This window comes from Nannospalax galili, unplaced genomic scaffold, assembly GCF_000622305.1.
Source record: "Nannospalax galili isolate Female #2095 unplaced genomic scaffold, S.galili_v1.0 scaffold1463, whole genome shotgun sequence".
Taxonomy (NCBI): Eukaryota; Metazoa; Chordata; class Mammalia; order Rodentia; family Spalacidae; genus Nannospalax; species Nannospalax galili.
In genome coordinates, this window is record NW_008349596.1 from 1,118,364 (window position 1) to 1,133,314 (window position 14,951).

Sequence of the window (14,951 nt, forward strand, 5' to 3'; positions counted from 1 at the left end):
TCAAAGAATTAAAGGGAAAATGGGGACAGGCTGTCTAACACGTCTATGGTAAAATAGAAACCATAAGGCTATAAAGAAAACAATGAAGACATTGCTTGGCTATGCTAAGAAAAGGTTAATCATTGAACTTTGTACTTTCCTTTTACTGTGATTATTGAAAAATATTGTACACTGAGAAATACTGTGCAACTAACTTGTGGTTTGATTTATGGTCTGATGCTTTACTGCTATTGTAAGCTTTCTAATTATAAATAAAGGTTGTAGGAGGCTGCTTTTCAGAAGAGAAAAAGAAGAAGAGAAGTAAAAGACATTTGGGCTGACCTCCCGAGAGGCTCAGTCAACAGCCACTACTAGAACTGCAATTGTGGTTTCTGGTAGTCATTTCTACTGCCACAGTTACCTTCACCCTTTCAGGCCCCAGACTCAGCTGGAGCAGGACTCCAGCAAAGAGGCTTTCCTAACTAAGTGTGGCAGTGCTCATGGAGTGAAGGCAGGAGTTTCAGGCTAGCCTGGGCTACATAGAGACCCTGTCTTAAAAAACCCAAGGGCTGCTCTCTCTGGGGTAAGTCGATCGTGCCCTCCGTGCCTTGACTCCCCCAGCCTCCTTTACCCTCCCATCTCCCCTGCCCTTCTCTCCTCCTAGCCTGGGTTCTGTCCCATTCCTTGTCTTGGCACCCAGATTACCTGGGGAACCACCACTGCTTCCTGATTCTGTGCATCCAGACCAACCCAGTTCCTTCTGGGGTCCCCAGGAGCCCTCTGGGTCTGGCCCCGCCCTCTCCTCCCTCTGCTTCCCTGGGCTGCACAACCTGCCAGCCTCTTTCCTGGACGCCAGGGCTGACCTTTCCTCTTCCTGATCCTTTGCATCCAGACCAACCCAGTTCCTCAGTGCAGTTCCCAGGAGCCCTTAGGGCCTCTTCCTGCCCCCATCTCCCTTTGCATCTCTGGGTGGCATGGCCACCAGCTGCCCTAGACCAGCATTTTTTCTGGGCCCTGCTCCCAGGCCAGTCCAACCCCCAAATTCCTGAGGCCAAAATCTTTCCTGGAGGGATCCAGACCTTAGGAGAGAGACTGAGAACATCTGATCCTCATCTGACGTGGGCCTCCGTGGGAACTCCTGAAGATGAAAGCAATCTGGCCACTCCAACATAAAATCAAAGGAGAGACCCAGAAGCTTAGAGGAACCAGCTTTTCATGCCCAAAAAGTAAACTAAAAAGTAAAACATATTTTATTGTGCATATGAAGCAATTATGATATAACATTTTAATCAAGTAAATTATGATATCTAAGAAAAAATAATAAAAATTCATGTCAATCCAAAATAACATATCCCCACCAAATACCAGTAATCCTCTAGAGGAGCACAATGAGAATCCTCTAGAGACTATGCAGGACATGGAACTCAAAAGAACAATGATGAATATGATAAAAGAATTCAGTGAATTTAAAGAACACACAAACAAGGTAATCATAGAGCTGAAGGAAGATAGGGATAAACTTCTGAATGAATTCAGAAAAGAGCTAGACATATTGAAGAATACTCAGGCTGAAATGAAGAAGGAAGTGAAACACTCAGTAAGCCAATTAGAAATGACAGGAGAAAGCCTCACCAATAGCTCCTCTGCCTAGCAACTGCTTCCTGCCAATAAGACATCTAGGAAGGGCAGGACTTCCTGAGCTCCCCTTCCATAGCAACCATTAACTATAAATCCTTTGGTAGGGTGGGCCTTGTGAGCTGACCTCTCCTAGTAACCGTTAACTACCTATAAATTCCTAGGGAGGGGTGGGACTTCTTGACCCCTAGCTCCTAGCAATGGCCGATGATCTGTAATCTTCATAGTGGGGGCTTGTGAGCCATTCTTCCATAGCAATAATTAACTTTGTCTACAAGTCTGTGGGGAGAGGAGGCCCTGTTGGCCCCTCCCCTTCCTCCATGGCAGACAGTTCATGGGTTCCATCTTGGACAGGTCTCCTGCGAGTAATCACAATGGCTGTAAGTTCAAGAGGGCAAGTACAATGTCATGCGCAGAGGACAGCATTCCATATCCCCCAGGGTTTCCTCCAGCTCCTCTTCTTACCGCCCTTCCACAATGTTCCCTGAGCCATGGAGGGCGTGATGCAGAGGTCTCAATTAGGGCTGCTATCCAAACACCATGTATTCCCAGCACCCAGACCACTTACGAGTTTCTACAGTAATTGCTACCCACTGCAAGATGAAGTTTCGTGGACTGAAGCTGACAGCCCCACAGCATAAATGTAAGTGGCATCTTCAACAATAGGGTCTTACCACTGGACACACAGTGATAGTAGCCTGTACTGCTTGGGGGGGCTGCAGGGACCCCCTTGGCCAACAACTCATAGAGAGGTATTCCACTAGCATTGGGATTTTGGTTTAATCTCTTTATGGCTTCTAGGAGGGTCCTTTTCTGCTCCTGTCAGAGTAGCTGTGTTCAAATTCTTTAGCTGCAGTTTTAGCAATTCTTCCTCTATGTAAGTCCAGACCTTGTAGGGTTGTAGGGTGGGGTGGAAGGGTGTACCACTGCACCTGGCTGTCCTCAGCCCACTTGACAACGCATGTGAAACAAACACCTGCCAACTGCCAATTCTCCATGAACACCCCTAACAACATTGAGTCAGGTGAGACCCTTGATGGCAGCCTTACCTGTTGCTCGCTTGCATGGAAATGCTTGTAAGAGGCCTGGGGCAGTGCTCACACAGGTGAGGGCTTATCTGTATACCTCACTGACAGGAATAGGCTCTATGAGGTGACTTGCCAATCCTGTACAGGACAGGTAGAGTATTTACTTACACCACCATGGCATCCATCTACTATGACTGTAATTGAGAAAAGGCCTCATGTTTGGATAGTATGCAAAATATTGGAGTTCTTGGCTTCTGTGAAGACTCATGGACTATGGACTGCCAGGTGGAAAACTACTGTGATTCCTGTTGAATGCTCTGCTTCCTTCTGCATATGTTGTTCCCAGTTGTCCCCATTAGCACCTGCCAGTTCTTCCACCAAAGCATCCATAAAATCATGTCTCTGAGGCTGGAGAGGTGGCTCAGAGGTTGGTTAAGAGCACTGGCTGCTCTTGCAGAAGACCTGGTTTGGTTCCCAGCACCCACATGGTGGCTAACAACTGTATTGAACTCCAATTCCAGGGGATCAGAAGCCATCTTCTAGTCTCTGTGGGCACTGCATGCATGGGTGCACATACATGCAGGCAAAACACACACTAAAAAAAGTGATGCTTCTGAGTACACCCCAACTGTAGTGCAGATTGTCACATGTGCACCTCATGAGCTACAGCTACTCACAGTGCTCCTAACTCAGCCTCTGGCTACCCTTTCCTTCTTTCTGTGGCTACATGGGTTCTGTGCACCTCTGCATCACTGCAGCCACCCATTCCTGCCTGGAGCTTGCTTGTGCCATCAGTGTACCAGGCATCTTTGGGGGTAGCAGCTTGTCTGGCTTGGCTGTTGGTTTTATTCCTTGATGAGGCTCAGTGGTTTGAAAGGACTAGGCCCAGCACAGCCTGCACGGGATTGTTAGTGAGACTTGTGGACACCGCACCTTGTGTCACAATAGCCATAAATGAAGATCTGGCCATAATATTGAAGCCACACAAGAGACGTGTTTAAATCTACTTTTATGAAATTTATTTCCAAACTGAAGTGGCAGTGTATACAAAGATAATAGAGCATGTGATGGTTTACAGGAATGTTTGCTACAACATGCATGTTAGGAAGTGTTTCCAACATATACATACTGGGTTTCATGCTCAATAAATAATCCCAATTAATTTTCATTTTTACATAAAAATAGAATATTGCACTCTTAACAAGACCAAATAGTTTGCATATTTTCTCTTCAGATAAATGATGAAATTCGGCCCTTAAAAAACAAGACTGCATAGCATCCCTATCCTAGGAGACTAACTGGAAGTTCTCAGTAAAAACTGGAAGCCAGACAAAGCTGGTCACTTCAATGTGAGTAGAAGTAAGTTATCTTTGCCTCAAGTGGACCCCAGGAGTAACATGTGGCCCATGTCAACTCGATCTAAAGATGCCAAGGTCAGGTCAAGAGCCTGTGAGGCTCCAGCTCTCCCTGTTCCTGTCCCCAGAGCAGAAAGGCTGGAATTGCATTTTATAGTTTTCAGCAGAATGTTTAGACAGTCTGGAAGTTACGAAAGTGCTCTGTAAACACTGTGAACTAATCTCCATGACTGATGCAGTGAGGCAGCAGTACATGCTTCAATCCGAGGTGACAGATCTCTAAGCCCCTGAAGAAGCACCTCAAGTTAAAATCCAGCTGTCCCTGTGCAGCAGAGACAATTCCAGAGCTTTCCTTGTGTATGTGATGGCTCACGCTGAGCTTTCCCACTGTCCCTAGGATTTTCAGGGTAGCAGGAATGAGTGAAACAGGTTTCCTAGAAAGAAGGCGTAGCTCTGCCTTCTGTCCGCACCCACAAGCTGCCTTCACTTTCACAGCTGTTTCAGGGTATAGCACTCTCCCTGTGGACTGGCTGAGCTGTTTTGCCTCTGTTAACACCAAGCAGAGTTTTCTAGTGCAAATTCTATTCAGTGTTTCCTAAGACAGCATTGCAATGGCAGACACTAGAATTTTACCATTATGCTTAAACATTAGTCTCTCAACCAAGGATATTCAGTATCTAGTGTTGTGGATCTTAATCAAAATCTCCGTGAACAAACAGGATGTGTATGAGATCACAAGTACCTGCATTCTTCCTTATGGCTGTCAGAACATTCTAGTTCTCCTTTGAGCTGAGAAGGCAACTGACAAAAACTGCCTTATGTTGGGACGCAGTAGATGTTCAATTGTAGTACTCAGATTTTCCATGAAGTATTTGGTGCAGAGCACCTACTGAATAATTTGCTTCTTAAAGGAAGCAATTATTGAGTCCTGAAATGTTCTTTCCTTTTGGGGGGGTATATGTGTGGGATACACCAGGGCAGAAACTTTTAGGATATAATTTTTAGTACTTTACATAAACAATTTGTCAATTTAAATGCTTCACTTTCTTTTGAAGGAAAAGAGGAACACTAAACTTTTCTTCAGAATACCTTCTTGGGAAATAGCACTAAGATTTTGACTGTATTTTGCCCCATGAGACTTGAAGCTTGGTGGCTGGTATGCTGACCCAGCCGTCCACATCATCACTTGAAGGAGGGCAGGCAGGGCTTTTCTCTGGGACCCAGGAGGCTGTAAAGTGTGTGCAGGGAACGGCACTGTTGTTACCGGGTGTCTGCTCAGTCATCCGTTTCCAAAGGGCTGAAGCCAAGGCCTCCAGTGTGGTGCTGCGGTGCTCTGCGAGGCTGTTCCTCTGCTCACCCCGCCGCATAGCTGCTGAGGAAGGAGTAGAACATGGGCTGCTTCATGCGCTGCTGGTCCTTCCGACACCAGGCAATCACCGTGCCTTCGCTGTTGGCTGTGTACAGGTGGTGGCCGTCACAAGAGAACGTGAGGCTGTAAAGAGCAAACCCGTTTGTACACCGCAGTCCTTAAAACTGCTTAGTGCACTGATTGTGAAGCCAAAGCCCTGGTTGTCTCTACTTGGAGACAAAAATGAAGACTGCCAACAACCCAGCGGTGTTGGTTCTAGGGCAGTGGCGCTCCTGACGGGGCTTGGAGCTTTTTGTCAGATAACACAGAATAAAACTGGAACCCTAGAGCTCAAAAATATAGTAGTATATTTTATCCTTAAAAATGAAATGGCATTTATTTTAAAGATATATTTTGTTTATTTGAAAAAGAAAAAGGTAAAACAATTTAACACCAATTAATAGCACAATCAAAATAAGTGTATTTGAATGAAGTATAATTCAAATCTCTTAACTACTGGTTGAATTTCTTTTTTTTTTTTTTTTTTTTTTGTTTTTTTTTGGTCTCCCTGGAGCCCCAGCTGTCCTGGAACTCACTATGTAGAGCAGCCTGGCCTTGAACTCACAGAGATCTGCCTGCCTCTGCCTCCCGAGTGCTGGGATGAAAGGCATGCACCACGATGCCCAGCAACTACTGGTTGAATTTTAAAGTCACATTTGTAAGCCAAGTCAAGGGTGACTGGGTTTGTCCTAGTCAAGCACACCCTTGTGGCAGTCGTCACATGACAGTCTTTGCAAATGTGGATTCAGAAAGAACAGTTTCTATGGTTCCAGAAACTTCCTGACATGTGGCCATGCTTTTTAAGTCTTAGCATGTATTTTTTTGGGTCTGTATGCTTTAATATTTCTTTAACAAAAATATAATCACAGTTGTATATGAAGAATAAAGGAGGGGCAGATCTTACCTTACAATAGGCTTATTTGACTTGGGAAATGTAATTTCTCTCACAGGCTTCAAATCCCAGGTGCTCCACAATCTAGAAGGAAGAGAAGTCATTATCCAATTATGCAAACTAAGACTGCATTCATTGAAACACAGATGCACTCTGGGAAGCTCACAGAAGGTGAGGTGGAGCAATGAACTTTGTATATAATCATATGGCTCATCTTTTAGAGTTAACCGAGTCATCAAAACTGCATTACCTTTATTATTTAGAAATACAACAGGAGCCCGGTGTGGTGGTGCATGCCTTTAGTCCCAGCACCTGGGAGGCAGAGGCAGGAGGATCTTTGTGCATTCAAGGCCCACCTGGTCTACACAGCGAGTTCCAGGCCTGCTGGGGCAATAGGGGAAACCTGTCTCAAAAAGATAAAAAAAAAAAAAAAAAAAAAAGAAAAAAAATGGTGGAGCTCAAGAGATGGTTTAACAAGTAAGGGAGCTTTCCTCTAAGCGTGATAATCTTTTTCAATCATTGGAATCCACATGATGAAAAAAAGAAAAAAGAAATGCAACAGAAATAATGACTATACATAAAAGTGAATTTAAATCTCTAAATACTAAGTATTAGTATGCCCAGATATTGAAAACAAAGTTCTCAAATGGCAGTGATCACTATTGAACAAGATAGACTCTCTCTTACCGTACAACGCCATTTTCCAGTCCCCCAGCAATGACATTGACGGACACTCCCTCAGGTTGGTTGGAGAAAGCCACAGAGCAAATGATCTCTCTGCAGTGGACATGTCCAACGAGGTCCCCATTCACTGTCCAGAGTCTCAGGTCACTGCCTCCGCCAGCTGAAACACAGATTGTCCCACAGATCACCAGAGTGTCTCAGCGTCCCACACCTGGGCCCCTCGGCATCCCTAAGGGCCACCCTACTTGCTCAGTGAAGTTCATAGAGCCATGACTGACAACTGTAATTGCCACACTGTCCTCTGTACAGACTGTGACAAAGTAGAATGCAATCTAGCTCTAGAGCAATGAAGGAAATGGACCAGGAGTCCTTGTAAATTACATTTCTGTATATGAACTGACTTTTCTTTTTCTCTCTTCTGAGACAAGGTCTCATTATGTGGCTCCAGCTGACCTGGAACTCAGTATGTAGACTAGGCTGGCCTCGAACTCACCATGAGGCTCAGAAAAAAATCTCAGTTATATTTTAAAGCACCTAGAACACTAGTTTCTAAAAATGAGAGAAAAATATTCTGTGAAACCCATCAGTAAGAAGTGACTTAGAGCCAGGTACAGTGGTGCTTGCCCTTAATCCCTGAACTTGGGAGGCAGGCAGATCTCTATGAGATGGAGGCCAGCCTGGTTTAGGGAGGATCAGCTGGGTTATGGAGAGATCCTGTCTCAAAAAAAAAAAAAGAATAGAAAAAAAATGACTTAAGGAGGCTGGGGAGATGGCTCAGTTGGTAAAGTGCTTGCTGTGTAAACATGCTGCCTTGAGTTCAGGTCCCCAGAGCCCATGTAAAAGCTGCTGTGGTGGTGTGCACATGCTGGGTAGGTACACATAGGCAAATTGCCAGGACTTGCTGGCCAGTGAGTCTAGAAGAAATAGTGAGATCTGTTCAGTGAGACCCTCCTCAAACATGAGGGAGAGAAATAGAAAAAGACACCGGAAACCAGGCTCTGGCCTCCACACATGCTGACGCATGAGCACACCCTCCCGAAGTGACTTAAGCCAGGCATGGTGGCACACACTGTGATCTAAGCACCTGGAAGGTGAGGCGAGAGGACAGTGAGTTCTAGGTTAGCTTGAGCTGTGTATCAGGACTGTACCTGAAAATCCAAAGTGTCTTAGGTGACTTTTAAAGAGAAAAAAAATGTTGCAGTAAAAATGGTATGAGTTAAAAACTAATTCTTAAAAAGAAAAAACAAAACAAAACAAAAAACCCGTATTCCTCAGAATACCTAATATGGAATCTTATCAAGATATCATACTAAACTGAGTTTTTCTTTTAAAGACAGAGTAAGGGCCTGGGAGACAGCTCAGTGGGAAGTGCTTGCCATGCAAGCATAAGGACCCGAGTTCAGATCTCCAGAATTGTGTGATGGTTAGTAGTACCTGTCAACTTGATGCCTAGGAGGCAGACCAGTACACCTGTGAGGGAGTATCTAGATTAAGCTTAGCCTCTGAGAATGTCCGTGAGGAAGTTATTTGAAGTGGGAAGACCTATCTTAACTGTGGACAGGTCACTCTTTGAGGGCTGTGTAAATAGAGAAGGCAATGAATGGGGCACTGGCTCTGCATGCATGAATTCCCTGTTCCTGGGGCTGACTATGGTAATCTGACCTGCTGCCTCAAGCTTCTGCTGCCATGACCTCTTTCAAGGATGGACTGCAACCTGGAATTGTGAGGCAAACCTTTTCTCCCTTAAGTTGTTTTTACCAGAGTATTTTATCACAGTGACAGGAAATGAATCTAAGACACTGAAAGCCAGATGCTGCAGCTTGTGTCTATAATCCCAGTGTCCTATGGGATTACACCTAAAATAAGAGGTGGAGACAGGAGGATCCTCCGAAGCTTGTGGCTCAGCCAGCCTGTTGTACTACAGCAGTGAACAAAGAGATACTGTCACAAACAAGGTGGAAGACAAGGACTGACACCCAAGGTTGTCTTTGACCTCCACATGAGTACCGTGGCAGATACAGCCCCTCTCCCCGATAAAGACATGTTAGAAAACCAAATATCACAGGCCAAAATGCCTGGGGTGGGGCTTAAAGCATTACTCTAAATAGTCAAAAGATGGAAGCAACCCAAATGTCCTCAACAGAAGATAGACAAAGAGATGTGGTATGTGTACACATACGTGTACACTGTTATGTGTAGTACTGTTCACCATAAAAAGAAGTCCTGACACCTGAACACAACATGGATGGGCTTTGAAAACACCACACTAAGTGACACAAGACAGACACAAAAAGACAAATACTGTATGATTCTCTGCTGTAAGAGAGCTAGCATAGGTAGATCCATAAGGGAGAGAACACAGACTGTAGGTAACCCGCAGTAGCCCAGAGGGTGGGGACGAGGAGTGGGTCATCTGACTCAGTGACTATGCAGACTTGCTTTTTATTTTTCACTTTTGGGTTAATGGAAAAATATTTGAAAGAGTACTGATGGCTATATAACACTGTTAATGTAATTAATGCCACTGAGCTGCATGTTTAAGAAGTGTCTCAAAGGTCAGAGTTTATGGTAAGGACACTCTTGCTTTCTCCCTAGTGTTATTATGACTTCGAACAGTAGAACATGGATTGGGAGATGTCACCTAGATGTAACACCAGACACAAGAACAGTAAGCTAAAGGAGAATCACGTTTATTTATTTTTATTTTATGTATATGAGTGTTTTACCTGCATGTAGGTAAGTGCACCTGTGTCATGCAGTGGCCATAGAGGCCAGAAGAGGTCACTGGAGCCCCTGGAACTAGAGTTACAGCTGTGCATGCTGGGAACCAAACCCAGTCCTCTGTAAGTGCAGACAGTGCTTTTAACTGCTGAGCCATCTCTCCGGCCCCCAAGAATAACTTTTTTTTTTTAAGATTAAAAAATTTTTAAAAATTATGTGTGTGCATTTGAGTGCAGTGCCCATAAAGGTCAGAGGCATTGGGTTCCTTGGAGCTGGAGCTACAGGCAGCTGTGAGCCACCTGATGGGGTGCTGATAACAGAACTGGGAACTTGGGTGCTATGCAAGAGCAGTACATACTTGTTTTTTTTTTTTGTTTGTTTGTTTGTCTGTTTGAGACAGGGTCTTACTATGTAGCTCTTGAGCTTGCTATGCATATCAGACTGTCTTTTTTTTGGTTTTTTTGAGACAGGGTCTCCCTATAGCCCCAGCTGTCCTGGAACTCACTATGTAGATCAGGCTGCCTTTAACCATTAGAGATCCACTGCCTCTGCCTCCCAAGTGCTGGGACTAAAGGCGTACACCACTAAAGGCCCGACCTCAGACTGTCCTCTTAACCCGAGTCATCTCTCCAGTCCTGAGAATCACCATTTTGTTTTTAGTCCATAGCTACTTCATGGCTTAACCTTTCAAAATGAAAAACATGAATATGGACCTGATGCCCTAACATGCTGTGTGCTGCTTATTAGCAAAGCATCTTGCCCAGCATCTTGAGATACCACAAAACAAAATTCACTCTATGTGGCAACGTAAGAGACTGTTACTCCATATCAGATTACTTTCATGTAAAACATAATGCACCAACTGAAAGTCACAAGCTTGGGTGTTCTAAAAAAGCAACCCTAGTCTCACACATTGTTGTGGGAATTATAATAAACTGGAGAACCACCTGGTTGGCCCTGAGTCTCAGACTATTCATTAAGTTCACAATGCCACTCTAACAGAGGACCAGGCCATGCATATCTTACCCTCATTCCATGATGTGCATTTTGGTCTAGCAATAGAATGGTTAAAGGCAGAAATAACCTGTTACAATATTTTCATAATTTAATTAATTTCACATCTTATTGTTGTAAGTCACATCCCATAATGTGAAGAACTGTGATGAGGAACAAAGCTGCCAGTGCGACTTTTGGGAAGATTTGATATTCACACATTAATATGCATATACATTTTAAATTTTGGTTTCAAGCCTACTTAGATGGTATCCACTAAACAGTCAAGATTTTTGGTAGGCTGTATTTTAAGGCTTTCTTCCCTTCTTGGCCTGTGAGAAAACAGGGGTCTAGTCTGAGTAACTAAATGTTACTCTCTCTTAAAAAATGTAATTTTAAAAATTACATTTTCTGTATCTAGTGCTTTTAATGACTCTTTTAATACACGTTTCAAGGGGGTCTTGAAAATGATGAGAAGGCATTTTGCTCAAATCAGGAGTGAAGCTCTATCTATCCCTCTCTGGTTCTGCTCACTATTCAGGGACATCTGAATAACCCATTAAGCAAGCTTGTACCTGTGGCGAAAGCAATTTTATGTCTCATTCCATCTGACCAGCTGATATCATATCACAGATCTAAGTCACTACTGGCTGTAGGGAAGTAATTAACTCTCCCAAATTCAGCTCCTGTGGGATAAGACCTAACTTTCAAATAGTTCTAAAACAAGAAAGCAGAGAACTTTTTATAAATAATCATTACATTATTTATCCAGTGTCCCTCGGTGTGACACAGTGAAAACTGCTAATGCGAAAATCAAGGAAAAGCAATGAGCAAACTTGTCCATTATCTGTTCCCTTACATGACCAAAGACAAAGGTTTCTCTTAGCTTTGGTCATTAGGAAATAACAATGTTTTCATGACATGATTTTAAGATGCACTGAGACAGAAACACTTTTGACACTGGAAATCTATAAACATGACTAAGGCTATTACTTTCTTGACTACAAAAATAAATAACTGGCTGGGCATGGTGGGGAATGCCTGAAATTAACTAGCACTTGTCCAGCCAAGCGAGGCAGGGGGATTGTCATGAGTTTGAGGCCAGCCTGGGCTACTTAGGGAGACCCTGTTTACAAACAAACTATAAAACAATGAATTAATGTCTTGTAAAACAACATCAAGAACAAAACCCTAAGAGATATCTGTATTATAAGCATTTGGTAGCACAGAGCTCCTAAAACCTCTGGAATCTCCTGCCTTCTGCACACTCAGGAGATGATTCCTGGCGGGGCTTGATGGCTTTAGGATCAGGGTTGGTCACCAGAAAAAAATCCAAACGATTAGAGATTGGGAACTTTCAGATATCCATGGAGAAAGAGAGGCTGAAACTGTAGTGTCACCAACCATGCCTATGCCATGAGCCTCCGTAAAACCCTTACATGACAGTTAGGGGTACCTCTGGGTTGAAGAACTCCACCCTGTGCTAGAGGGTGGTGCAACCACATCCAGTCTTCAGCCCAGGAGGACAGAGACTCATGTGCTCAGTGCCTGACCCCTTTCCATTCATCATCTGGCTGTTCACCTCTATCTTTATCATAAGCTGAGGTGGCAAGTTGAGCATTCTCAATGGGAAATGCTGTAAGGAGGGAACTTCCTGGGTGTCCACATGACATCACAACTAGAAAATTCCATACATGACCTCATGTGATGGGCTGCAGGTGCACTAAAACTGTCATATAAAGTTCCCTTCAGGCTAGTATATAAGGTATTCGAAACACAGAGGAATACTCAGCTTCCACGGTGTTTTACTGAGCTCCGAGGGGCATTCCAATGAATTACTGAGCCTGGACATTTGTGGTCATGGACTCGTTCAGTCACTAGGCTTGAATTGTGGCATGGTGGAGCACACTTGTAATCCTAGTACGCAAGTGGCTGAGACAGAACAATCACTATGAGTCCAAGTTCAGCCTGGGTTAGAGTGAAACCTTGTCTCAAAAAAACACCCAACCAATTAATAAAAATGAAATAAAATAAAAATAAATTTAATAAATAAAAATAGAAAAAAATAAAGTAAAATGAAATAAAATAACTTTAATAAGATAAAATACCAAACAAACAGTACAAAAATGTAAGCAAAGAACAGAGGCCCAGGTACTAGAGATGTGTCAAAGATACTCTACACTGAATGAATAGAAAATGGCAAACATTTTTTCCAAAAGATTCTTTCAGTTTGAAGAACCTTAAAAATAGAAATGCTAACAGAAAATTCATGAGTTTTTTAATAGATGCTGGATGCATCACATTTTAAACTTATATGAATGAAAAAAATAAAATATGATCTTTGATTAGGAGATATATCTTTGTCATAGTTTAAAATTTTAAAGCAAATTATATCTCCATTTAGCTTTTTTTTCTTTTGTCTTTTTGAGACAGGGTCTCCCTGTAGCCCTAGCTGTCCTGGAACTTGATATGTAGACCAGGCTGGCCTAGAACTCACAAAGATCCACCTGACTCTGCCTCCCAATGTGCTGGGATTAAGGGCATGCACTACCACGCCTGGCTTCCATTTAGCATTTTTATGCTATTGTTCTCTCTCGGGAACTGACAGACATACTCAACCTTGGTCATCTACTGCAGTCTTCTGTTTAGTTGGGAATATTCACTAAAACCTGGGGGTGGCCCTAGGCTCCAGCAGACCAGACCAGAAGGAGCTACTTGTGCTAGGTGCCATATAACTTAAGTAAACTTGGAAATGAGGCAATTTTCAAGAGAAGAGATTCACAGCCACCAATCACAAAGAGTGCAGTCACTCTGAGTCCTATGGCAAGGAAGTCCACTCTGCTTTCTTCAGCCTTCTGCCTGCATGGCCCACCTCCCCTGCTCAGCTCAGGAGTGCCTTTCTATCTTGGTGGGTACTGCCCAACCCATGAACCATCGATAAAAGTGCATCATATTTTCTTGGGTTAGAATCACTTGGGAGATGGGCTCTGGGCATGCTTGTGGAGGATCACCTCACTAGGTTAACTGAGGTGGGAAGATTCACCCACTGTGGGCAGCACTATTTCCTGGGTTGTACTCCCATCTGGAGGGAGCTTGGAGAAGCCCTACTGAGGCAGTAGCTCTGCAGTGCTGGGCTGCAGCTGGGGATCACTCACCTGAATCACACACAGTGGCAATGTCACCTGACGTCTCACTGGCAGAGACAGCTGTCACAGGGCTTTTGTGTCCTGCCAGACTTTGTACATAGCATAGCCTAAAACATAACATGAATTTGCATACATGATCACATATAGGGTTACATTCTCTTAGTCTTTATTTCCGCAGTATATATAACTATTAGTCATAAGGCATTAATATTTTCCGTCAGATACTCTGACTTTGGTAAGAGGACAGCGGTACCCCTACTATCTTTAAGCATGCATCTTATGCTTAAACTTACATGGTACTGACATGATTTTAGTGTATCTATTATATATATAGGAAGATCTGTAACATGTAAGCAGTCACATATGGGTGGGCACATGTTCTGTACCTGTTGAGGTCCCACACGATGCAAGTCCCGTCTCTGCTCACACTTATCATCACACTGTATGGCTTGCAGACACACAAGCTGGTTATCTCTTCTGTATGTCCGTAGAGATGCATCTGAGTCTCCATTTCTATCTCTGAGGGCTGGAATTTGGGTATTAAGTAAAATGGGAGATGAAAACCATATACAAGATAACCCAGAGTAGCATCTCAAAATTAAAAAATCAAGTTATTCTGGCGTTCTTTGATCATTTGTCAATCCTACCTAGTCAACTTTTTTTTTTTTTTTGTCTTTTTTGAGACAGGGTCTCCCTGTAGCCCCAGGTGGCCTGGAACTCACTATGTAGACCAGGCTGGCCATGAACTCACAGAGATCCACCTGCCTCTGGCTCCCAAGTGCTGGGACTAAAGGCATGCACCACCATGCCTGGCCTCCTATTCAACTTTTTTAAAGGATAAAGTAATAAAGAATTAAAAAATTAAATAGCTCAATTTTAACAACTAAACTGCTTTTTATTTTTATTTTTTTTACTACTAACACTGAGATGTTGTTGCTTGCATCTCTAATCTGTATGTATCTGATCACTACTAGTCATAACTGGTTGCGCTGGGATCCTTGGCGCCCATGTATGTCTATAAAGTCATTGGGCGGATTCCAATGGTATTATCACCTCTACTAATTAGCATGATGTAAATTTCCATGCTTCCTCCTCAAATATAATACATTA

The 14,951-nt window shown here is 43.4% G+C and overlaps 1 protein-coding gene across 4 annotated transcripts in view; it reads right to left on the bottom strand.

Moving 5' to 3' along the window:
• Positions 1-3,638: 3,638 nt before the first annotated feature.
• Lyst (lysosomal trafficking regulator) overlaps positions 3,639-14,951 on the bottom strand; it is a 200,316-nt gene continuing 189,003 nt past the window's right edge. For all 4 annotated transcript variants that reach the window (XM_008847035.3, XM_029570379.1, XM_029570378.1 and 1 more), the window contains 5 exons: positions 14,228-14,367; positions 13,851-13,948; positions 6,985-7,141; positions 6,310-6,381; positions 3,639-5,489 (listed from right to left, as the gene is read on the bottom strand). In XM_008847035.3, the coding sequence (XP_008845257.1) occupies positions 5,351-5,489; positions 6,310-6,381; positions 6,985-7,141; positions 13,851-13,948; positions 14,228-14,367 (606 nt within the window). In that variant the 3' untranslated portion in view covers positions 3,639-5,350. The remainder of the gene's footprint in view (positions 5,490-6,309; positions 6,382-6,984; positions 7,142-13,850; positions 13,949-14,227; positions 14,368-14,951) is intronic.